General features: G+C 45.2%; 1 protein-coding gene across 3 annotated transcripts in view; it reads left to right on the forward strand.

Annotated features, from left to right (window-relative positions):
• Window positions 1-26,617, forward strand: part of PACSIN2 (protein kinase C and casein kinase substrate in neurons 2) — a 192,962-nt gene that overhangs the window by 96,650 nt on the left and 69,695 nt on the right. For all 3 annotated transcript variants that reach the window (XM_030215522.1, XM_030215521.1, XM_030215523.1), the window contains exon 6: window positions 20,839-21,014. In XM_030215522.1, the coding sequence (XP_030071382.1) occupies window positions 20,839-21,014 (176 nt within the window). The remainder of the gene's footprint in view (window positions 1-20,838; window positions 21,015-26,617) is intronic.

Genomic DNA, 26,617 nt, shown 5'->3' on the forward strand with positions numbered 1-26,617 from the left:
AGTCCAGGCGGGCGTTGACTTCTCGACATCGCCATCGAGGACTTCATTCCTCAGTGTCGAGGCAGGCTCAGTCTCTGAGTGCCTTGAGGGAGGTCTTATCCGATACTGAAGCGGAGCGTTCGTGGGAGTCAGAGGAAGACCCCAGGTACTTTTTCTTCTGCCGAGTCCTTTGGGATTCCCTCTGAACCTTCCCCTCCACCAGAAAGGAGACTATCTCCACCGGAGAGTCTGTCCTTTACATCTTTTGTACAGGAAATGGCTACGGCTATTCCTTTCCCTGTGGAGGTTGAGGATGAGCCCAGGGCTGAGATGCTCGAGGTCCTGGATTAACCTTCTCCATCTAGAGAGGCCGTGACGGCTCCTCTACATAAGGTACTGAAGGAAGTCCTAATGCGGAACTGGTCATTCCCTCTGTCTGGCCCCATGATCCCGAAGAAAACTGAATCCCAGTATCGGATCCACAGTGAAGCTGGATTGATGAGGTCTGTTACCCCACAATTCCATGGTGGTGGACTCTGCACTCAAGAGAGCCAAGAGTACTAGGGACTATGCCTCGGCGCCCCCAGGCGGAGAAGCTAGGACTTGATTCTTTTGGGAGGAAAACGTATCAGGCCGCTATGCTCGCCACCAAAATTTAATCTTACCAGCTCTTCACGAGCATCCACTTGTGGAACTCAGTGAGGCAACTGTCCAGCTTGGTTGATGCACTCCCTCCGGAGCAGGCCGAGCCTTTTCGCCAGGTGGTCAGGCAGCAGAAGGCATGTTGAAAATTTTCTGGCCAGGGGTATGTTCGACACTTTTGATGTAGCATCCAGGATCATTGCCCAAGGTATAGTGATGCGCAGACTCTCCTGGCTGCGTGTCTCTGACCTGGATCATTCGGTCCAGCGGTGGATGGTGGATGTTCCTTGCCGGGGGGATAACCTTTTTGGTGAGAATGTAGAGGATCTAGTTGACCAGATCAAGAAGCACAATGATGCTATGGATTCTCCCGCCGGGCATCTTCTGCTAATACCTCCTCATCTAGGAGGTTTTTTGGAGGGAAGAGGAGTGCTCCCTATTCCTATACTAGGCATAGGTACACTTCTGCTTCTTGGCAGCCTGCCCAGGCTCAGTCCCAGCACGCTCTTTCTCATCAACAGCGTGCACCTAAGGCCCCTGCGGTTCCCCAGCAAAAGCAAGGGACAGGCTTTTGACTGGCTCTAGTTCAACATAGCCTCAGTAAACGTGTCCGTACCAGACGACTTGCCGGTTGGGGGGAGGTTAATATTTTTTCACCAAAGGTGGCCTCTTATAACCTTCGTCTGGTGGGTTCTTCAAATTGTCCGGTTAGGATACACCCTCAATCTGGAATCCAAGCCTCCAAATTACCCACCAGGAGCTCAGTCCTACAGCTCCCAGCACAAGCAGGTACTTGCAGAGGAACTCTCTGCCCTTGTACAGGCCAGTGCGATTGAACCCGCTCCATCAGGGAAGAAGGGCTGGGATTCTATTCCAGGCACTTCCTTGTGCAAAAGAAAATGGGGGGGGGGGGGGGGGGGGATGCGTCCCATCCTGGACCTAAGGGCCCTGAACAAATTTCTTATCCGAGAAAAGTTCAGGATGGTTTCCCTAGGCACCCTTCTTCCTGTGATTTAGGAAAATGATTGGCTATGCTCTCTGGACTTAAAGGATGCTTCCAGCTCACAGGAAGTATCTTGGATTTCGACTGGGAACACAGCACTTTCAGTACCGTGTACTGCCTTTTTGGCCTGGCGTCTGCGCCCAGAGTGTTTACAAAATGCCTAGCTGTAGTCACAGCATCACTATGCAGACTGGGAGTTCATGTGTTTCCTTATCTCGACGATTGGCTGGTGAAGAGCACCTCGAAGGAAGGTGCTCTGGAGTCCATGTGAATGACTGTTCGGGTGATAGAGCTACTGGGGTTCGTCATCAATTATCCCAAGTCCCATCTGACCCCAGTCCAAAAATTGGAATTCATTGGAGCTCTGCTGAACACTCAGACAGCTTGAGCTTATCTCCCCGAGGCAAGGGCAGACAACCTTCTGTCCCTGGTGTCCATGGTTCGAGTGTCTCAGCAGGTCATGGCTCGGCAGATGTTGAGACTTCTGGGGTACATGGCCTCCACAGTTCATGTAACGCCCATGGCACGTCTACATATGAGATCAGCTCAATGGATCCTAGCTTCCCAGTGGTTTCAAGCTGCGGGGGATCTAGAGGATGTAATCCAACTGTCCACCGACTTTCGGAATTCTCTTCAGTGGTGGACGATTTGATCCAATTTGACCATGGGGCGACCATTCCAAGTTCCTCAGCCACGAAAAGTGCTGACAATGGATGCATCTCTCCTGGGGTGGGGAGCTCATGTAGATGGGCTCCACACTCAGGGAGTCTGGTCCTTTCAGGAAAAAGGTTTGCAGATCAACCTCCTGGAATTAAGAGCCAAGTGGAATGCTCTAAAGGCTTTCAGAGATCGGCTGTCCAATCGAGTAATCTTAATTCAGACAGACAGTCAGGTTGCCATGTTTTACACCAACAAGCGGGGGCACCGGATCTCGCCCTCTGTGTCAGGAAGCCGTCCAGATGTGGCTTTGGGCTCGCCGTCACAGCATGTTTCTCCAAGCCACTTATCTGGCAGGAGTAAACAACAGTCTGGCTGACAGGTTGAGCAGGATAATGCAATCTCACGAGTGGTCACTGAACACGGACGTAGTCCGCAAGATCTTCCAAGCGTGGGACACCCCCTCGGTGGATCTTTTTGCCACGCAGATCAATGACAAGGATCTTCAGTTCTTTTCCAGGCTTCAGGCCCATGACAGACTAGCGTCAGATGCCTTTCTCTTACACTGGGGGGTCAGGCCTTCTGTATGCGTATCCTCCCATACCTCTAGTAGGGAAGACTTTGCTGAAACTCAAGAAAGACTGCGGAACCATGATCTGATTGCACCCTTCTGGCCGCGTCAGGTTTGATTCTCTCTTCTTCTGGAGTTGTCCTCCGAAGAACCGTGGAGATTGGAGTGTTTTCCAACCCTCGTCACTCAGAATGAGGGGTCGCTTCTACATCCCAACTTTCAGTCTCTGGCTCACGGCCTGGATGCCACCCGAACCCTCGTGCACTCGCTCGTCACCTCTCGTCTTGACTATTGCAACCTTCTTCTCGCTGGCCTCCCGCTTAGCCATCTATCCCCCCTTCAATCTGTCCAAAATTCCGCCGCATGTCTCATCTACCGCGTGAACCGTTACTCTCACATCACCCCCCTCCTCAAGTCGCTTCACTGGCTCCCAGTCCGCTACCGTATACAGTTCAAGCTCCTCCTATTGACCTTCAAGTGCACTCAATCTGCAGCCCCCCGTTACCTCTCTACCCTCCTCTCCCCGTATGTTCCCACCCGTAACCTCCACTCTCAGGACAAATCACTCCTATCTGTACCCTTCTCCACCACCGCTAACTCCAGACTCCGCCCCTTCTGCCTCGCATCACCTTATGCCTGGAACAGACTTCCCGAGTCCATACGCCATGCGCCCTCCCTACCAATTTTCAAGTCCTTACTCAAAGCCCATCTCTTCTCCCTTGCTTTTGGCACCTAACAACCTTCCCCAGTCATGATACCTACACTGACTACATAGTTTGTAACCTTTAGATTGTAAGCTCTTTCGAGCAGGGACTGTCCTTCCCCATGTTAAACTTGTACAGCGCTGCGTAACCCTGCAGCGCTATAGAAATGCTAAGTAGTAGTAGAGCTTAGAATTTGCCTCCTTGGGTCTTTTAAAGGGTGTCTCCCGAGCCTTGCTTCCAGAAAAGATTCCACGAAGAGGTGTTACTCTTTCAAATGGAGGAGGTTTGTTGTCTGGTGTGACAGCAAGGCCCTAGATCCTCTTTCTTGTCCTACACAGACCCTGCTTGAATACCTTCTACACTTGTCAGAGTCTGGTCTCAAGGCCAACTCCGTAAGAGTTCGCCTTAGTGCGATTAGTGCGTATCGTCATGTAGAGGGTAAGCCTATCTCTGGGCAGCCTTTAGTTCGCTTCATGAGATGTTTGCTTTTGTCAAAGCCCCCTGTCAAACCTCCACCAGTGTCATGGGATTTCAACGTTGTTCTCACCCAGCTGATGAAAGCTCCTTTTGAGCCACTGAATTTCTGCCATCTGAAGTACTTGACCTGGAAGGTCGTTTTCTTAGTGGCTGTTACTTCAGCTCATAGGGTCAGTGAGCTTCAGGCCTTGGTAGTGCATGCACCTTATATCAAGTTTTATCACAACAGAGTAGTTCTCCGCATGCATCCTAAGTTCCTGCCAAAGGTGGTGTCAGGAGTTCCATCTGAACCACAATTGTCTTGCCAATTTTTTTTTCCCCGTTCTCATACCTGCCCTGGCGAAAGCAGTTTGCATACCTTGGACTGCAAGAGAGCATTGGCCTTTTAAGTGTAGCGGACAAAACCCTTCAGACAGTCTGCCCAGTTGTTTGTTTCTTTCGGCCCCAACAGGAGGGGAGTCGCCTTCGGAAAACGCACAATCTCTAATTGGCTAGCAGATTGCATTTCCTTCACTTACGCCCAAGCTGAGCTGACTCTGGAGGGCCATGTCACGGTTCACAATGTTAGAGCCATGGCTGCGTCAGTGGCTCACTTAGCTTCCATTGAGGAGATTTGCAAGGCTGCAACGTGGTCATCAGTCCACACATTCACATCTCACTACTGCCTTCAGCAGGATACCCGATGCGACAGTTGGTTTGGGCAGTCAGTGCTGCAGAATCTGTTCGGGGTTTAGAATCCAACTCCACGCCCCTAGACCCATTTTTGTTCTGTTCCAGGCTGCACTCTCAGTTAGTTCTTTATGTTTTCAGGTCAATCTTTTGTCCTTGCTGTTGCAAGGCTCAATTAACCAATGTTCATTGTTTTGAGTGAACCTGGATGCTAGGAATACCCCACTTGGGAGAACAAGCAACCTGCTTGTCCTTGGAGAAAGCGAAGATACCAGCTACAAGTTAGTATCTTCGCTTTCTCCGAGGACAGCAGGCTGATTGTTCTCACAATCTCACCCACCTCCCCTTTGGAGTTGTTTTCTTATTTATATGCTTTTTGATTTAACTGAGAAGGCGCACTCGCGACGGGCGGGAAGTCATCCGCACATGCGCAGTGCGCACTGCTCGCGCGCCAGAAGACTCTGGCAAAGTTTTATATTTTTGCTGGAAAAATTTTGCCGCTTCCTGGGCCGACACGGACGTCGACCCACTTGTGAGAACAATCAGCCTGCTGTCCTCGGAGAATACTAGCTACAGGTTAGTATCTTCACTCTAATGTATGCTGGTGCGCTCTTTCATTCCGGCGCCCCATGATCAAAAGGTAGAGCTTGCTGAACAATGGTGCTCTACCACTTAAAACCCTACGCCATCTTGGAGCTGGCGTTAGGGCAGGAAGGGAAGCAGGACAGCAGTTACCATTCAAGGCCCTCCCCATCACTGGTTGTCTTGTGGCGACTGCGACTCCCACCCCCCTCCCAAAGCTCCCACATGGGGCATGGAGGTCCCATAACACCCCCTCCCCCAACAGAAGAGAGGGATGGAGGTCACCAGACCTGCCCACGTCTGGTGGTCTAGTGGCGACCGTGACCTCCCCCCCACCCCCAAAACTCTTGGTACCTTAAATGGAGGAGGGACATGGTCCTATTCCCTCCTCCTGTGAGCGCTGCTCCAAAATGGGGATCAGGACATATAATTCACCGAGCCTCAGCAAAGAGATCTGTCTCTTTCTTCCTGGCTAAGACTGAAGCATCAGCCAGCATCATCTGGCTAATTTTCAAAAACTCCAGGCCAATCAGAGCCCAGAACACTCAAGTTTCAAATAAAAACTTGTTACATCATTACAGACATTTCCTATTATCTGTGTGCCAAATAAAAGAAAGAGAAGTCGGTCCTCTGTAACAGCTTTAAGCATAAACATGCACCATCTACTGGCCAAACAGGAGAAATATACTTCAGACATAATTAAACAGGAAAATATCCAATACATTTTACAGGCTTAAAACACACTGTTTCTTCACAGTATTGAAGCCCCGTCCAGCACATCCCTGGATGCACTGGGCAGGGCTGGGCGCCACCATTTTTGAGACAGTGCTCGTAGGAGGAGGGACTAGGCTCGAATCATGCCTCCATTTAAAGTACCAGGGTTTTGGGGGATCGCGGATGCCACTAGACAACCAGATGTGTGCAGGAGGTCCGGTGACTTCTAGCCCTCTTTTTCTGTTGGAGGGATGTTAGTGAGGCTGGAGATCCAGGCATCTCTTCCCCTTCTTCCCATCACGGTCAGTCTTCCTCCCTTCCCCGTCTTCTTTAAAAATCATTTTCTCTTCTCTGGGGGGGCCCCGGTGTGGCAGCCGTTCTCACAAGCTACCTGCGGCTGCCGTGATCTGCCCAGGCATAAATAAGAAGTTATGTCGGGGGCAGATCGCAGCACAGGAAAAGGTTTGCAGCAGCCGCTGGCAGCTTGTGATAGTGGCTACCGTGCTGTGGCCCCTCTGAGAAAATAATTTTTAAAGAACCCTGGGAAAGTGAGGGGAAGGGAGGAGGAGAAGGACCATGGTGAGGAGAAGGGTAAGAGTTGTTTGTAGCTGTGGGGCCCAGGGCATCTGCCCTTTTTGCTCCACCCTCACCCAATGCCTGCCCTGGCTGGCCTCCCTCTCTATTTATTCATGACATTTATACTCCTCATTATTTATGCTATCAAATGTCTTCAGTTAATTCAATCCACTGCCATGAAACTCAGTCACTGTGCACATCATTTCGACCACGTCGCCTCCATCTTGAGCACAGGCTCCCAGTGTCCGCTCGTGTCTGATTCAAACTACTCATGCTTGTTTTCAAATGTGCCCTTGCTTACTTGAACTGCTCATTCCTACTCTCCATCCCATATTCTCCGGTCTGCATCCGTTCACCCTCGACATTCCACCTTACACTTTCTGGTGACACTGCGTTTAGTTATTTAGGCCCCAAACTCTGGAATTCTCTGCCCTTGGGGCTCCTATTCCAACTCCTGTCTTTGTTGCTTCTCAAGTCTTTGTTGTTTTCTGATTCCTTCATTTAGTTCTTGACCTGTTCTCTCTGACCTCCTTTCTTTCCCTTCCTCTTTTTCCCTCTCCCCTCCTCCCCTCCCTGTTTTGTCCCTTCCCCCACTCACCATGGTATCAGTACTGTTGAGGATGTTTTTATTGTGAATCGCTTAGTTTTCTGTTCAGGATCAATTCTGCACACATCTCCATTTAACTGCAATATTTTTTTTTTGTTTTTTTGTTACATTTGTACCCCGCGCTTTCCCACTCATGGCAGGCTCAATGCAGCTTACATGGGGCAATAGAGGGTTAAGTGACTTGCCCAGAGTCACAAGGAGCTGCCTGTGCCTGAAGTGGTAATCGAACTCAGTTTCTCAGTTCCCCAGGACCAAAGTCCACCACCCTAACCACTAGGCCACTCCTCCACTCCAATATTGTTGCATTATTATTATTATGTTTGTTGATTATTAGACACGTGCTTTTATTTTTGTTTTTTAATAATGTTTTGTATCTCTGGTGGTTCAGATAGAGGACTTCTGACCCCATCTACACAAGCTTCAAACAGTTATGTAGTAAAACACTAGAGATATAGAAAGAGATGCATTTACTTTTGTACTGTGCAAAATATAAAACAAGGCATATGCGAGGGATGGTGTTAGGGGAGTTCGACTAGAAAAACTGTGCTTGGCCCCCCTGGCTAAAGAGAGCCCCAAGCCTGCTGGAAGCTGAAGAAGGTGCAGTCTGGGCTTTGGGATCCCCTCACAAACTTCTGCTCTAGGCCCCAGCCATGTCTTAACACCAGCTCTGGCAGGATGTACATTTGAAACGTACTCTAATCACAAAATAGAAATTTAAATGATTTTTTTCCACCTTTTTGTTGTCTGGTCATTTTATTTTTCAAATCATGTTGGTCTCAGGCTCTGGTTTCTCTTAACTCACTCACCAGAGTCTCCTGTCCATTTGACATCTCTTCTCTCATGTCCACCATCCATTTTCCATCTTTGTGTCCCTATCGTCCCCCTTGTTCAGCGTCTTCCTTTTCCAAATATTAGACCGTTCTTCTAATCTTTGAAGATCATTTCTCATGGTGTCCACTCTGTTGCAAATCTTTGTGTCGTCCGCAAAATGGCAAGCACTTGCTTCTTCTAACCCCTTGGCAATGTCACAAATATGTTGAATAGAATTGGGTCTATTACCGATCCTTGGGGCACTCCGCTGCTCACCTTTCTTTTCTCCTAGTGAATTCCATTCACTAGCACCCTTTGACATATGTCAGTCAACCAGTTTCTAATCCAGCTCACCACTTTGGGTCCTAACTTCAGCCTGTTCAATTTGTTCACAAACCTTCTATGAGGAACTGTGTCAAAGGCTTTTCTGAAGTCCCAATAGACCACATCTAGTGTGTGCCCTCGATCTAATTCTCTGGTCACCCAGTCAAAGAAGTCAATTAGATTTATTTGACATGATTTTCCTTTGGTAAATACAGGTAAAAAGTGGGATGTTTGACCATGGAAATACAAATCCTGGAGACAATATCTTAAAAACTTCTTTATTGATGAAAAGACTCGACACAACTGTTGTTTCGGCCTACAGGCCTGCATCAGGAGTCTACCACTATGACGTAACGTGTATGAATCTGTCTGAAATGCCTGAAATACGATTTGGTCCGTGTGGCGAACCAAACGTAATGTGATTGGCTGTATGCAAAAAGTGGTCTTGAAAAACACCTTTCGTGGTAAGCTTATCCGTAGTGGATCACTAGAAGCGTGGCATTGAACGTGACCAAATCGTGTTTCCTTTGGTAAAACCATGTTGCCTTGAATCTTGTAAGACATTGGATTCTAGGAATTGTACTATCCTTTCCTTCAGCAGCAACTCCATAATTTTTCCTACCACCGAAGTGAGGCTTACCGGCCTGTAGTTCCCCACTTCTTCTCCATCACCATTTTTGTGGAGAGTAACATCTGCTCTTCTCTGAATCCATGGAGCCTCACCTGTCTCCAGGGATCTGTTATACAGATCTTAGAGAGCCCTTTAGAGCCTATTTGAGCTCCTTCAGTGTCCTCTGATGTATCTCATGCGGCTCCCTGGCTTTGTCCACTTTGTTTTTCCAGTTCAGAAATGCTTTCTTCCATGAATGGTGCGATGTATACTCCATTCCCATATGTTTTTGTCAGCCAACAAAGGCCTTTATCCAGGATTTTCTTCTGCAATTTACAGATCAGAAGTATTTGTTTAGTATGTTTACCCTTTCCTCATCACTCTCCACATTTATTTATTAGTATTTATTTACCACGTTTTTGAAGGAATTCATTCAAGGCGGTATACAGTAAGAATAGATCAAACATGAGCAATAGGCAATTGCAACAGTAAAAATTTTCAAATACAAAGTATGGCATGGTATTACTTACAATGTCAGCACAATACGTAATAGAACATTTTAATTGATAGTGAAGGGTAAATCAAAGGTGTTACATATAGATAGGTAAGAGAGTAAGAAGAGTTAGAAAGTAAGGTGACTGGTTTAAAGAAAGTTACACATGAGGTCAGAGAGATGGTTAAATATTATCTCAGCTAGAGTAGGAGCAGATAAACATGTCCTGCTGCAGTACATAAATATTGCCATACTGGGAAAGACCAAAGGTCCATCAAGCCCAGCATCCTGTTTCCAACAGTGGCCAATCCAGGTCACAAATACCTGGCAAGATCCCAAAAAAGTACAAAACATTCTATACTGCTTATCCCAGAAATAGTGGATTTTCCCCAAGTCCATTTAATAATGGTCTATGGACTTTTTCTTTGGGAAGCCGTCCAAACCTTTTTTAAACTCTGCTAAGCTAACCGCCTTTACCACATTCTCTGGCAACGAATTCGAGTTTAATTACCTGTTGAGTGAAGAAAATTTTCTCTGATTCGTTTTAAATTTACTACATTGTAGCTTCATCGCATGCCCCCTAGTCCTAATATTTTTGTAAAGCGTAAACAGACACTTCACATCTACCCGTTCAACTCCACTCGTTATTTTATAGACCTCTATCATATCTCCCCTCAGCCGCCATTTCCCAAACTGAAGAGCCCTAGCCACTTTAGCCTTTCCTCATAGGGAAGTCGTCCCATCCCCTTTATCATTTTTGTAGCCCTTCTCTGCACCTTTTCTAATTTCACTATATCTTTTTTGAGATACAGTGACCAGAATGGAACACTATATTTGAGGTGCGGTCGCACCATGGTGCGATACAAAGGTATTATAACATCCTCATTTTTGTTTTCCATTCCTTTCCTAATAATACCTAACATTCTATTTGCTTTCTTAGCCGCAGCAGCACACTGAGCAGAAGGTTTCAACGTATCATCAACGACGACACCTAGATCCCTTTCTTGGTCTGTGACTCCTAACGTGGAACCTTGCATGACGTAGCTATAATTCGGGTTCCTCTTTCCCACATGCATCACTTTGCACTTGCTTACGTTAAACGTCGTCTGCCATTTAGACGCCCAGTCTCCCAGTCTCGGAGGGTCCTCTTGTAATTTTTCACAATCCTCCTGCGGTTTAACTAGTTTGAGTAACTTTGTGTCATCAGCAAATTTAATTACTTCACTAGTTACTAGTTAAAAAGCAGCGATCTGAGCACAGGCCCCTGGGGAACCTCACTAACTACCCTTCTTTGAGAATACTGACCATTTAACCTTACTCTGTTTTCTATCTTTTAACCAGTTTTGAATCCACAATAGAACATTACCTCCTATCCCATGACTCTCCAATTTCCTCTGGAGTCTTTCATGAGGTACTTTGTCAAACACTGTCTGAAAATCCAGATACACGATATCAACTGGCTCACCTTTATCCACATGTTTGTTCACCCCTTCAAAGAAATGTAATTGGTGAGGCAAGATTTTCCTTCACTAAATCCATGTTGGCTTTGTCTCATTAATCCATGCTTTTGAATATGCTGTGTAATTTTGTTCTTAATAATAGTCTCTACCATTTTGCCCAGCACAGACGTCAGACTCACCGGTCTATAATTTCCCGGATCTCCTCTGGAACCTTTTTAAAAAATCGGCGATACATTGACCATCCTCCAATCTTCAGGTACCACGCTTGATTTTAATGATAAATTACATATTACTAACAATAGTTCTGCAAGTTCATTTTTCAATTCTATCAGTACTCTGGGATGAATACCATCCGGTCCAGGAGATTTGCTACTCATCAGTTTATAGAACTGCCCCATTACATCCTCCAGGTTTACAGAGAATTCATTAAGTTTCTCCAACTCATCAGCTTCGAATACCATTTCTGGCTCCAGTATCCTACCCAAATCTTCCTCGGTGAAGACCGAAGCAAAGAATTCATTTAGTCTCTCCGCTACAGCTTTGTCTTCCCTGATCGCCCCTTTTACTGTTCGGTCATCTAGCGGTCCAACCGATTCCTTTGCCGGCTTCCTGCTTTTAATATACCTAAAAAAAATTGTCTGTTCCTTCTTCCATTTTCTGAAGGATTTTCTTTTAGCTCTAATAGCTAGTATGTGCAGCCCGTGTCACTCCTTGTGTGTGTGAGTGAGACTAACAAGTTAGTTACTTCTTCCATTAAAGGCCTGGTTGAATATCCATGCTTTGACCTGCTTCCTTAAGTAGAGAGTCTTGTGTTAAGCGAAGCCTTTCAGGCAGTACATTCCAGAGTGTGGGGGCTACTCCGGAGAAGGCTCGCTTGCGGGTATCACATCGTGTAATGTCTTTTGGAGAGGGTGTGGTTACTGGTAGTCCTTGGGTGGACCTTAGTGACCTTGGTGGTGTGTGGAGGATCATCTCATTCTTCAGATATTCAGGGCCATTTCCTTTTAGGGCCTTGAAGATCAGACATAGAGTTATAAATTTAGCCCTGTATTGTACTGGTAGCCAATGAAGTTTTTGCAAAAATGGTTTGATGTGGTCACATTGCTTGCAACCTTCTATAAGTCTTGCTGCTGCATTCTGAATCAACTGAAGCTGGTGCAGGCCCTTTGTAGTCGGACCATTGTAGAGTGCATTGCAGTAATTCAGACTTGATGTTATCATGGCATGCACAACAGGGATAAGATTTACCTTCTTGATGTAAGGAGAGAGGCAGCATAGTTCTCAGAAATAGTAGAAGCAGCTCTTGAAGGTTGCTTCGATTTGGGGGATCCAGAGTAAGTGTTGAATCTAACTGTATTCCAAGGTTCCTGACTTCTGATTTGAGGGGGAGTTTGTACTTCCCAAAATGGATTTTGATGTCTGGTATGTATCCACTTGTGTTAGGAACCCAGAGAAGCTTGGTTCAGGCAAATTGTGTTGTGTTTAGCCCATTGTTGAATCGATGTTAGAAAGGTTAATTGGTTTATTCAAGGCTGTAGGTAAGTCAGGTTCAGTGGGTATGAGTAGCTGCACATCATCCGGATAGATGTAGAACTGAGTGTCCATTGACAGATTCAGCTCAGCTAGTGGCTTGAGGTAGATATTGAACAGAATAGGTGACAGTATCAATCCTTGTGGTACCCTGCAGGTCAGTGTCCATGGTGGTGATGAGTTGCTGCCAAACATTATGGATTTGTTGCCTGTCTGATAGGTTCTGAACCAGGCAAGTACTGTTCCATTGATACCTGTTTCTGTCAGTTGTGGTAGCATGATATCATGATCCACAATGTCAAAAGCTGCTGAGAAATCTAGCTGTACTAACATCGAGGTGAATCCCTTGTCTCAGTTTCTGTGAAGATCGTCTAGTAGGGATACGAGGACCCATAACTGGGTCTGAATCCAGATTGACATGGATCTAGCCAGTTTCTCTCTTCTAGCCAATCATTAAGTTGAACACAGACTGTTTGTTCTATGAGTTTCCCTAGAAACGGGATGTTAGATGCTGGCCGGTAACTTTCACGTTTGTCCTGGTCAAGGTTGTTTTTCTTTAGCAGAGGGTGCACCACTGCCCTTTTTAATGCTGTTGGTAGTTGCCCGTTAGAAAGAGAGGTGTTCACAATTTTTGTGGCGCCTTCTATGAGGCCCATACTTGCCTGCTGCACTGGGCAAGGGATGAGGGGAGCTCATAGTTGGTCAAAAGTCTCTTAGGATTTTGTCAAGGCTCTCCTCTGTCATTGGGTTAAAAGTGTCCCATCTGTCTCTGTCAGGAGGGGGCGAGTTCGTGCACCCCTGGTTGACTGGTTGGGGACTGAGTGGGATTGCCTGTAAATGCTGGTGGAGACTTTTAATTTTGTTGGTAAAGTGTGCAGCAAAATCATTGCAGTTCAGTTTAGACTGGGCAGGCTGGTTCTGTTGTGGGGGTTGCAGTAGGCTGTTTACTATACTGAACAGTTGCTTGGTTGAATTGGCAGCCTATGTAATGCATTGAGAGAAATGCTGTTTTTTGGTTGCTGTTAAGGCTTGGCGGTACTTTGCCATGTGCTTCCTACAGTTTAGCCTGTCTTCATCCAGGTGAGATTTACGCCATCTCCTTTCCAGTTTTCATTTTTGGGACCAATGCACATTTTTTTTTCTCAGAAGCTATTTAGGCAAAATTTCACATAGCGGCTCTCAACAGCTTTTAGTGTCAGAATTCCATTTCTTTTCTTTTCTTTTTCTTTCTTTCGAAAATTCAACGCCGGGAAAAAAACTCTCAGCTAAGAAAAGGAAGTAATTCTGTACAGGCAAAGTATTCAGTCTTCCTTAGACCACTAAAAGGTAGGGGGTTCAAAAAGGAGAAGGAAATCCTAGTTGGAAAAAATTACAAAAGTACAGGCCTTAACACCATTTACAACTGGTATAATATAGCCCAGTCAATTATTTAACAAGTTTCTTGAGTGCCAGGAAGGATTTCAAATACTCAGAGGCAAAAAAAGATATTTTGACCCCCTCATACTGCACCAAGAATATACATGGGTACATAATTTAAAAGTAGCTCCAAGATTTAAAGTTTCTTGTTTAAAAGCCAAAAAAGCCTTTCTACGATCTTGAGTCACTTTGGTCACATCTAGATAAATCCACACTTTTTGTCCCTAGAAAAAGACCTGTGAGTGGCAAAAATAGATCTTCAATCAATACATTATAAATAGACTCAAGGGAGACCGCTGCAGGTTGAAGGGATTCCTCCCTTCCACATGATGATTCAACTCCACAACCCTGCTGAGGTGGAACACCATCCTCACATGAGGTCTCCTGCGTCGATTCTTGAAGAGAGGTTGCATGGAAAAAAGAATGACGCACTCCTCACCTGTATGAACTGCCAGTGCTTCATCATTCCTTTTCCATGTAACCTCTCTTCAAGGAAGCATTTTAAACATAGTAAATGATGGCAAATAAAGACCTGTATAGTCCATACAGTCTGCCCAACAAGATAAACAAATTTTACTCATTTTGTGGTTGTAATCACGCAAACTGAGTGTTACAGTATAATTTGGTTTTCAACACAGTCTTTTTAAAGACCTCTAGACAGCCTTCCAGGTAGCTGTCTAGTATTAATGCTTGAATTAATTGTATGACTCCTGAGGCAGACACTTCCATTTCCCACTCCTTCATTTCCTGCTGTCTGCTTCTTGGGATTTATGTGTTCATCCTTTACTTGGCTATTCATTTAGAGGAGACGGAGATGAATAGTTTGGAGTATTTCAAAGATTGATCCTGGGTCACTATCTTGAAGTGATATTTCTGAAAGGCTGGAAGGAAAGTTTGCTTCTTTGCAGATGCCATGAAAAACTGCAACTGAGTGGATACCCTTGAGGGCATGGACAACCTGAAAAGTGTTCTACAATAACGAGATTACTGGTTAAATGTATGGCAGTTAAGCTTTAATGCATGGAAATGTAGAGTGATGTATTTGAGGTGCAGAAGTTCAAAGGAGCTGTGTGCTATAAGGGGTATGAGACTGATGGCACAGCCTAGGAGAAACCTCTGGGTGACAGTCTTTGCAGATGAGTTAATCTAAGTAAGGGTGGGCAATCTTGGTCCCAGAGGACCACAAACCATTTGGATTTTCAGGATTTCCCCAATGAATATGCATAAGATCTGTTTGCATGCAATGGAGGCAGCGCACCAAACAGATCTCATGCATACTCATTGGGAAAATCCTGAAAACCTGACTAGGTTGCCAACCTCTAATCTAAGTGGTCAAAAAGCAGCTAACTGAGAAGAATTATGGGAGGATTGTGTGAATTGGGAAACTGACCATCTAAATGGAAGATGAAATTTAATGTGGACAAGTACAAAATTGTGTGATAAGATAGTGGCCAAGCTAGGGAGATGCTAGGCTGCATGTGGAAACACATAACCAGCAGAAAAAGAGGTGGTAATGCCCATGTATAGGTTATTTGGTGAGTCATCACTTGAAATACTGTGTTCCAGTTTGTATCCATATCTCAGTAAGGGTATAAAGAGGTTAAAGGTGGTCTAGAGTTAAGCAACCAAAATGGTGCAAAGCCTGCACCAGAAGGAAGAGAAGATGGCCTAAATATATGTATACCGTAGAGGAGAGGAGGGATAGGTGAGAGATGATACACATGTGCATTTATACCTTTTCAAGTATTTAAACAAGAGACCTTTTCCAAAGGAAAGGAAGCTGTAGAAGTAGGGAATGTGATAAAAAGCTGCAGGGAGGTACATTCAGGAACATAATAAACATTCTTCGTGGATCAAAAATGGCATGAATACTCTCCTGGAGAAAGTGGTGGAGACAGTTGATGGAATTTAAAAGTCATGGATTACACAGAGAGGTTCACTAGATGACTGAAGGATGGAAACAAAACATTGAGGGGGTAGTTCTATAGCAGCGCGTGTATTCTGTAAAGGAAAGTAGGCACCTGCTTTATAACTGGGCAGGCAGGGACACACACTTAGGTAGGAGCACTTACACTTGCCATAGAGCTGGCATGTGTACATCTAAGGTCTGATGATGTACACGCAACTTATTCTGTATGTGCTCCACCCACGCTCTGTCTGTGTACACCTACCTGTAAAATATGTGCTGTTAAACAGAATAGCAGACATATATTTAGCATTTACATATTTGTACTCACATGTATGTGTATGCCATTATTCTAATTATTTAAGGGCATGCCTAAGCTATTATTCGTACACATATTAGTTGGTGTATGCTCCCTGACAGTTGCCCGCTAAATGATTTAGGCGCACTTTTTATAATAGGAGTGTCCAACCTTGGCCCTCACCAGGTCAGGTTTTCAGGATTTCCCCAATGAATACACGCGAGATCTATTTTCATATGATGAAGGCAGTGCATGCAAATAGATCGGACGCGTATTCATTGGGGAAATCCTGAAAACCCAAATAGATTGCTGCCCTCAAGGACTGAGGTTGGACAACCCTAGTTTATAGAATGGCACCTAGCACTTATGCATATAACTGCCGATTATTGATGCCAGTCACTTGCGTAAGTGCTACTTGTCATGGTCTGTCTCGGTTGGTCACTTGAATATCGGACACAGACCCAAGAAGTGAGCCCTTATGCCAATTCCAGGGCAGAGAACCAGGCCCAGAGGCGAGGAGTCGGTCCTTAAACAGGAAGTCAGATACGCCCAAGGCTTCACCTGCAGTGACCGCCGTTCCCCAGAGGTTGAGCCCCTAGGTTCAGGCAGCTGGCAGGACTTCGATAGAAATTGGGCCGGAAGAGACTACCCAGGAAGTACCTGTCTTGTCTGAGAGAAGACAACGGGGATCCTGGTCAACCAGTAGTGAAGGCAGGGTCCGATTCTGGCAGAGGTTGAGGCAAGCAGCAATCCAGGTTCAGTCAGAGGTCAGGGCAGGTGGCAATCCAGGAGGCAAAGTCAGGTTCAGGCAGAGGTCAAGTCAGGACAAGTCATCTAGAAGAAACACACCAGCACAGTCCAACAAGGTTGTAGCCAAGGCAAAGAAGCAGTGAAAGATTCCTGGTTTACCCAGCAGACAGAACCTGGACCAACTTCGAGACATTATCGGACGATCTCATCTCCCAAATGCTCAAAATATTCGTCAAATCCCATTGCAAACTAGACATATGCCCAAACAACCATATGACATCCGCCCCTCAACAATTTATAATAGACCTAACGAATCACGTGAATTATATGTTACAAAATGGACTCTTCCCGAAGGAGAAAGGAAACATTCTACTCACCCCCGTACCCAAAGACGCAGAGAAAAGTGCTAGTGAAATAACCAACTATAGGCCAGTAGCATCCATTCCCTTAACTAAAATTACGGAAGGGATGGTGGCCAAACAACTCACAAACTACTTAAATTCTCAATATTACACGACTCCCAGTCAGGATTTCGGTCTAACCACAGTACCAAAACAGTACTAGTTACTCTCATGAGCAAATTCAAACAAATGATTGCAACTGGCAAGAACATACTACTTCTATAATTTGACATGTCAAGTGCCTTCGACATGATTGATCATGGAATACTATTACATATCCTCGAATACTTCGGAATTGGAGGCAGTGTTCTCAATTGGTTCAAGGGGTTCCTAACCACACGATCATACCAAGTGACATCTAATTCAACTACATCAGCCACATGGATACCTGAATGCGGAGTCCCACAGGGATCCCCCCGCTCACCGACCTTATTCAACTTAATGATGATACCCTTGGCCAAACTACTATCAAACCAAAACCTCAACCCATACATATACGCAGACGACGTAACGATCTACATCCCATTTAAACAAGATTTAAAGGAAATTTCCAATGACATCAACCAAAGCCTACATATCATGCATACATGGGCTGATGCATTTCAGCTGAAACTCAATGCAGAAAAAAACCCAATGCCTAATACCTCACAACATAACATGAACAAATTCACCATCATTAACACACCAAAACTGAATCTTCCAATTTCGGACACCCTAAAAATTCTTGGAGTTACCATTGATCGACACCTAACACTTGAGAGTCACGTGAAAAACACAACCAAGAAAATGTTCCACTCAATGTGGAAATTAAAAAGAGTAAGACCTTTCTTCCCAAGGACCATCTTCCGCAACCTGGTACAATCAATGGTACTCAGCCATCTAGACTACTGCAACGCACTCTACGCCGGCTGCAAAGAACAAATAATCAAGAAACTTCAGACAGCTCAGAACACTGCAGCTAGACTCATATTCAGTAGAACAAAATATGAAAGTGCTAAACCCCTAAGAGAAAAGTTACACTGGCTCCCACTCAAAGAGCGCATCACGTTCAAAATATGTACCCTAGTTCATAAAATCATTCACGGAGAGGCCCCAGCCTACATGTCTGACCTGATAGACCTACCACCTAGGAATGCTAAAAAATCATCCCGCACATTCCTTAATCTTCACTTCCCCAACTGCAAAGGGCTAAAATACAAGTTAACGCATGCGTCAACCTTTTCCTATTTGAGTACACAATTCTGGAACGCGCTTCCGCACAACCTAAGAACGACCTACGAACTAACCAGCTTCCGCAAACTACTGAAGACCCATCTCTTTAACAAGGCATCCCACAAAGATCAACAAATGTGAACTCCTACACACATATCCAGAATTGTCTTACAATATTTGCTGTCACACTACTATCATGTTTTATCATTATCATGTTACCCAAGATCCTTTTGTAATACCAAATGTTAATCTTCTTATATATTTTCTACTACTCATGATGTATTGTAAGCCACATTGAGCCTGCAAAGATGTGGGAAATGTGGTATACAAATGCAATAAATAAGGCTTCAGAGGAGTGCGTGCCCGCAGGTAGGCACCCAGACTGTAGACGTGCCGGATGTAGGCACGCTGAAATGTAGGCGCCCAGGAGGGAAGGAATGTACGGCGTAGCGTCTGGGTCAGGAACATCGTGGGCGTGTACGTCTGGCTCCACAGGTTACACTTCTAGTCTATAAATGCACTATTGGCACCCCAGTTTAGGCGCCAACTTATAGAATTTCCTTTGTATTTACAAATTGATCGGCATCTTAGTGTCCTCCCCTCCCACACACAGTTTTTTTTTTTTTTTTATGTTAGCACTTTTCATGTTAATTGCATGGTGGGGTTTTAAAAACTGATGACTGAACTGAACTTTGTTCCTGGTAAGTGACTGAATTCAAAAGTGTGGTTACTGAGTTCTTTTTCTGCATTTTTTTAAATAATTATGATCATTTTTCCAAAACTTTTATTTTTATAAATTTTAATTTTGTTACTATATTATAAAAGCAAGTTGTTGGGTTTTTTTTTTAGTGATTCCTAGTGGTTCACAAATGCTCTCACAAATTTACACCAACTGCAGAGGTCAAACGTGTGTGTGTGTGTACCTATGCATTTTATAAAATACACACGTAGGCTACAACTCTGCCCTGGTCTGTCCAAACTCCTATATCCCCAAGAATGCCTATGTGCAGTGTGCTTATAATTACACTGTATCTTGTTGGCATTCATAGTTACATACAGTACAGTTTTATGAAAGTACTTTTTGTATAGACCAGGCTTTGTGCAGAAAGTGCTTTATAAAATTGACCCTTTATTCTAAGGCTGTTACACCTAGAGTTCAAATCAGAGGAAATACGCTTGCAGTGTGTTGTTTTTATTGCAATTTTTTGATTGTAGACTTTCTTATGTTCAAATTTTCAATTAGATTATACTGTAGAAAACATTTTAAGCTAGCATAAATCAGTTTTTGATGTATAGAAAAGGATCAGCTAACATAGGTTTGGTGCTCATAAACATAACAGAGTGAATAATGGCAGATAAAAACCAGTTGGTCCAACCAGTGTAACTATTTGTGGTTTTTCTCTCTGGTTTTAGAAATATACAAAATGATGGCAAATAAAAGACCATATAGCCTATCCAGTCTATTCATCCACACCAACTACTAACATCTAAAGTTCCTTCCTCTCCTTCAGAGATCCTTGTCCCCACACTTTCTTGAATTTGAACAGCATTCTTGACACCCCCCCCCCTCCCCCCATCTGGCCCATTTTGTGTGATCTCAAACATTCGCACACACCACCCCACCCCACCTCACCTCCTGACTGGCCCATTTTGTGTGACCTCAAACATTCGCACATGCTATTAAAAACAATACCAAACTTATGAGGTTTATGACTGTGTATTTTAGCCTTGGCATCGCATATACCCCAGCAGTAACCTCCCTTTTCCTCCCTCCCACCTTGCAGTCCTGGCCCAGCACTGATCACAAGCAGAAGAAAAGTAGAGCGGCTGTACATCAGGCTGTGTCCTCCTAAGGCACTGAAAGCAAGGTTTGAAACACACAAGAGACTGCAGAACCCATGGTTCATCTTGTATTCAGTACCAGGTGGCAGAAAGGAGTTGGGGCCCGACGTGCAGCCGCTCTCTATTTTTTTCAGCTTGTGATCGGTTCCAGGCTGGAAGAGTGCATGCCAGTGCATCAGAGCTGCCGCGGTTGGGGGGATGGAAGACTAGAAAACAGCCGCCGATGCTGATTGCTTTTCACAGCCCCAACAGAGCTTCCCATGGCAGCAAAATGTAAGCACCAGGACCAAATTTTTTTAAATTTTTAGTGGTCATGGCAACTTTGCACCTGGGGTTTGTTCAGCTCTGTGTTGTCCATCTGCGTGTAAAGTTTTTCACTGACTGGAAATGAGTTTGTTCTTAGCAAATTCTACCTCATTGCCATGGAGCTCTTGTTTTGCTATTGAGGGCATCATTTTGTTAAGCATTAGCAAAGCAGTTAAGGATGTTAGTATGTCCTTTCCAAAAATAGGATCTGTGCTGCTGTTACTGTTCTCTCAGTGGTTCAGGTTCAACTAATTTATCTATATTTGAATATCCATTACTCAATTTATCTTTGCTTTCAGGCAAGAGAGAAGTACGAGAAAGCTCTGCAAGACTTGGAATCCTGCACACCACAGTACTTGGAAAACATGGGGCAGGTATTTGAGCAGTGCCAGCAATTTGAGGAAAAACGCCTATGCTTCTTCCGTGAGGTCCTACTAGATGTTCAGAAACATCTCGACTTGTCTAATGTCGGACGGTAAGTGTTTGATTAAAAGGCTCAGTAGCATGGTAGTTAGGATGTTCTATTTAGAAACAAATTTTGTAGTTCATATTCTTCATTTTTTAACTAGGTATTTGACTCATTTAGAATCTGGCACGGATATTATCTAGGAAAACTGTGTAAATAGTTTCTCCTTTTTTTTTTTTTTTTTTAAAACAATAAATGTTCATTGAGGATTTTGAGAAACAAATACAGAACAAGACTGTATAATTCATAGTAATATACCAACACCAAAAATAAATCCTCAATAAGCACAACAATCCTCACATTCCCCTATACCCAAAGCCCCCGCCACAATCCAACTCCCCTCCCCCAGAACCAGTAAAAAGACACAATAAATCTCTAAACACTCAGTGGACTGTTTAGAGTACCCAGCCAACAACAACCCCCCCCCCCCCCCCCCCAAACCACCAAAAATCATGTCTTCCCCAGCAACTTTCTGCCTCGCCTCACCCCATGCGTGGAACAAACTCCCTGAGCCCATACGCCAGGCCCCCTCCCTGCCCATCTTCAAATCATTGCTCAAAACCCACCTCTTCAATGTCGCCTTGGGCACCTAACCACTACACCTCTACTCAGGAAATCTAGACTGCCCCAACTTGACATTTCGTCCTTTAGATTGTAAGCTCCTTTGAGCAGGGACCGTCCTTCCTTGTTAATTTGTACAGCGCTGCGTAACCCTAGTAGCGCTCTAGAAATGTTAAGTAGTAGTAGTAGTAACTGTTAAGAAGCGTTAACTAGGAGATCAAGGTGAACCCGTTCATCTGTAGGAGCATAGCGCCCAAGCCTATGTCCATGAGCTTGTCCAATTCCCCAATGGGCTAAAGATAGGACCTGAAGTGGTGAACTGGATTAGGAACTGGTTGACGGACAGACGCCAGAAGGTGGTGGTTAATGGAATTCGCTCGGAGGAGGAAAAGGTCAGTAGTGGAGTGCCTCAAGGATCGGTGCTGGGGCCGATTCTGTTCAATATATTTGTGAGTGACATTGCAGAAGGGTTAGAAGGTAAAGTTTGCCTATTTGCGGATGATACTAAGATCTGTAACAGAGTGGACACCCCGGAAGGAGTGGAAAGCATGAAAAAGGATCTGAGGAAGCTAGAGAAATGGTGTAAGGTTTGGCAATTAAAATTCAATGTGAAGAAATGCAAAGTGATGCACTTAGGGAATAGAAATCCACAGGAGATGTATGTGTTAGGTGGTGAGAGTCTGATAGGTATGGACGGGGAGAGGGAACTTGGGGTGATAGTATCTGAGGATTTGAAGGCGACGAAACAGTGTGACAGGGCGGTGGCCGTAGCTAGAATGTTGTTAGGCTGTATAGAGAGATGTGTGACCAGCAGAAGAAAGGGGGTGTTGATGCCCCTGTATAAGTCGTCGGTGAGGCCCCACCTAGAGTATTGTGTTCAGTTTTGGAGGCCGTATCTTGCGAAGGATGTAAAAAGAATTGAAACGGTGCAAAGAAAAGCTACGAGAATGGTATGGGATTTGCGTTACAAGACGTAGGAGGAGAGACTTGCTGACCTGAACATGTATACTCTGGAGGAAAGGAGAAACGGGGTGATATGATACAGACGTTCAAATATTTGAAAGGTATTAATCCGCAAACGAACCTTTTCCAGAGATGCAAGGGCGGTAGAACGAGAGGACATGAAATGAGATTGAAGGGGGGCAGACTCAAGAAAAATGTCAGGAAGTATTTTTTCATGGAGAGAGTGGTGGATGCTTGGAATGACCTCCCGCGGGAGGTGGTGGAGATGAAAACGGTAACGGAATTCAAACATGCGTGGGATAAACATAAAGGAATCCTGTTCAGAAGGAATGGATCCTCAGGAGCTTAGCCAAGATTGGGTAGCAGAGCCAGTGGTGGGAGACGGGGCTGGTGGTTGGGAGGCGGGGATAGCGCTGGCAGACATACGGTTTGTGCCAGAGGCGGGGCTGGTGGTTGGGAGATGGGGATAGCGCTGGGCAGACTTATACGGTCTGTGCCAGAGCCGGTGGTGGGAGGCGGGGATAGTGCCGGGCAGACTTATACGGTCTGTGCCCTGAAAAAGACAGGTACAAATCAAAGTAAGGTATACACAAAAAGTGGCACATATGAGTTTATCTTGTTGGGCAGCCTGGATGGACCGTGCAGGTCTTTTTCTGCCGTCATCTACTATGTAATAACGTGGGCCCCAGTGCCTGCTTTATTTTTGCAGCTGCAAGACATGTACTTTTAATGCAGCGCTGTCACATTAAAAAAGCACATCCAAGAGAGGTAGACATGTTCATGATCCTAGCCCAAAAGTCTTGAACCTTGACACACGGCCACCAAATATTGAAAAAGGAACCTCTTTTCCGTCCACATCGCCAACATAGGTTGGAAACTGTGGGAAACGTAGCTTTGAACTTAAAAGGAGTTTAGTACTACCATGTCAACACTTTATAAGCATTCTCTTTTAATAGTACATGAATCGAAGCTTTCTACATTTCGAAACACGCCACCTTCCATTCACTCACATTCAACTCGATTCCTAGATCCTGTTCCCAAAGTAACATATAAGGATATTTATAAAACCCATTACCCTGAATCCTACTAAATAAATGAAGAGTGACCGACGTGCCGCACATCAGCCCTCAGGCCCCATCAGCCCTGTGATCGACGTCACCATCACGAGCTGGATGCCACACGCTCTAACTCACTTCCCTGGCACAGCTCTGGCTTTCTTAAGCATAGTGCCGAAAAAACACAAATGTGAAAAGGAGCTCTGACTCACTTCCCTGCCACAGCTCTGGCTTTCTTTAGCACAGCGCCGATAAAACCCTGGCTCCGCCCCATCAGCCCTCAGATCAACGTCACCAAAGCTGAAGGCTCAGGAAAACCCTGATTAATAAACAACCCTAAACCACTCATATTCATAACCACACCCACCTCCTGCGCCCGCCCTTTTCAAACGTTAACCCTTTTCAACCGGCCAACACGAACAACTGCTACAGGGAGAAGCACTGGTACAGGGACTGCTAACAGCTGTCACTGTCTCACACATACATATACAAATTCTCTATATCTGTCTCTCCCTCTCTCACTCTCTACAGTCACTCTCACACTGTCTCTCTATTTCAGACAGACACAAACACTTTCTACCTATCTCTCTCTCACACACACACACACACACAGACAAAGAGTACTACAAGAATAAAAAAAACTGCCTATAAGGAGCAGCAGACCCTCCACTGTCACAGGTACTACTACCAGCTCACTGTGATACGTTTACTGTCACTGACTGTCTCACACACACACGCACTTTCTTCCTGTGTCTCTCTCAGACACACAGACACTGTCTGTGACACACACAGACAAAACTTATTTACACAATAAACAACTGCCTATAAGGAGCAACTGACCCTCCACTGTCACAGCCACTCCTACCAGCTCTCTGTCTCTCTCTCTCTCTCTCTGTCTCTCACACACACTCCCTATTTCTCTATCACACACGTCCAAAATACTGGCACAGGGATTCCTACCAGCTCCATCCGACTCTCACACACACATACTACAAGCTCACTCTCTCACTCTGACACACACACACATCAAACATATAAACAGCAAGTGACCGACTCACCTGCAAATGCGCAGTAGAGACTTTCCTCTCTGTCCCGCCCTCACATCAAAACGTGATGATGTGAGAGGGCGGAACAGAGAGGGAAACAGTCAGAGTTACTGTCGGACACTGCCGCCTGGAAACGAACATTGCGCGCACCAGCCTCCAACCCCCCCCCCCCCCCCCATCCCCGCCGCCGCTCCCGCCCTCTTCCCAATCGGGCCCCCTGCACTGACCTGACAGCGCCTCACACCTCCGTGTGAAAGCGCTGCAGGCAGCAGTGCCTCTCACCTCCATGTGAAAGCGCTGCAGGCAGGAGATCTGCTGCTGCCTGCAGCGCTTTCAAACGGAGGTGAGAGGCGCTGTCAGGTCAGTGCAGGGGGCCCGGCACGGAGGGGGGAGGGATTGGCGGCGAGGAGGGTAGCTGGAAATCTCGACCGTTTTAACGGGCTTAACGGCTAGTATATATATATACACACTCTCTGTATCTCTCTCTCTCTCTCTCTGAACTCACTCTCACACTGTGTCTTTCACACAGACACAAACACTCACACTTTCTCTCTATAACTCTCCCTCTCTCTTTCTCATACACACACACACACACACACACACACACACACACGTTAACTTGAAGCAAAGGAGCTTAGATATAATAGGCATCTCTGAGACCTGGTGGAAGGAGGATAACCAGTGGGACACTGTCATACCGGGGTACAAATTATATCGTAGTGATAGGGTGAATCGGATTGGTGGAGGGGTAGCATTGTATATTAACGAGAGCCTTGAATCAAATAGATTGAAAATTCTGCAGGAAACAAAACACTCCTTGGAATCACTGTGGATTGAAATTCCATGTGCAAAGGGGAAAAGGATAGTGATAGGAGTGTACTACCGTCCGCCTGGCCAGGACGAACAGACGGATGCGGAAATGTTAAAGGAAATCAGGGACGCAAACAAACTGGGCAACACAATAATAATGGGGGATTTCAATTACCCGCATATAGACTGGGTTAATGTAACATCTGTACACGCAAGGGACATAGGATTTCTTGATGAAATCAAGGACAGCTTCATGGAACAGCTAGTTCAGGAGCCGACAAGAGAAGGAAAAATACTAGACTTAGTCCTTAGTGGTGCTCATGATCTAGTGCAGGGGGTAACGATACGAGGGCCGCTTGATAACAGTGATCATAATATGATCGGTTTTGATATTGGCATTGAAGGAAGTGAAACTAGGAAATCAAGTACGCTAGCGTTTAACTATAGAAAAGGTGATTACGACAAAATGAGAAAAATGGTGAAAAAAAGACTGAAAGGAGCAGCTCGCAGAGTAAAAAACTTGCATCAGGCGTGGATGCTGTTTAAAAACACCATCCTGGAGGTTCAGGACAAATATATTCCACGTATTAGAAAAAAGGGAAAAAAGACTAAACGTCAGCCGGCGTGGCTAAACAGTAAGATAAAGGAAATCATTAGAGCCAAAAAACAATCCTTCAGAAAGTGGAGAAGAGAACCAACTGAAAGTAACAGGATAGATCATAAGGAATGCCAAGCCAAATGCAAAGCGGAGATAAGGAGGGCAAAAAAGGACTTTGAGAAGAAATTAGCGTTGGAAGCAAAAATACATAGTAAAAATTTTTTTAGATACATTAAAAGCAGGAAACCGGCCAAAGAGTCGGTTGGGCCGCTGGACGAAAATGGTGTTAAAGGGGCGATCAAGGAGGACAAAGCCGTAGCGGAGAAATTAAATGAATTCTTTGCTTCGGTCTTCACCGAGGAGGATTTGGGGGGGACACCGGTGCCGGAAAGAATATTTGAAGCGGGGGAGTCGGAGAAACTAAACAAATTCTCTGTAACCTTGGAGGATGTAATGGGTCAGTTCAGCAAGCTGAAGAGTAGTAAATCACCGGGACCTGATGGTATTCATCCCAGAGTATTAATAGAACTAAAAAATGAACTTGCGGAGCTACTGTTAGAAATATGCAATCTGTCCCTA

Source organism: Microcaecilia unicolor, chromosome 9 (genome assembly GCF_901765095.1).
Source record: "Microcaecilia unicolor chromosome 9, aMicUni1.1, whole genome shotgun sequence".
NCBI lineage: Eukaryota > Metazoa > Chordata > Amphibia > Gymnophiona > Siphonopidae > Microcaecilia > Microcaecilia unicolor.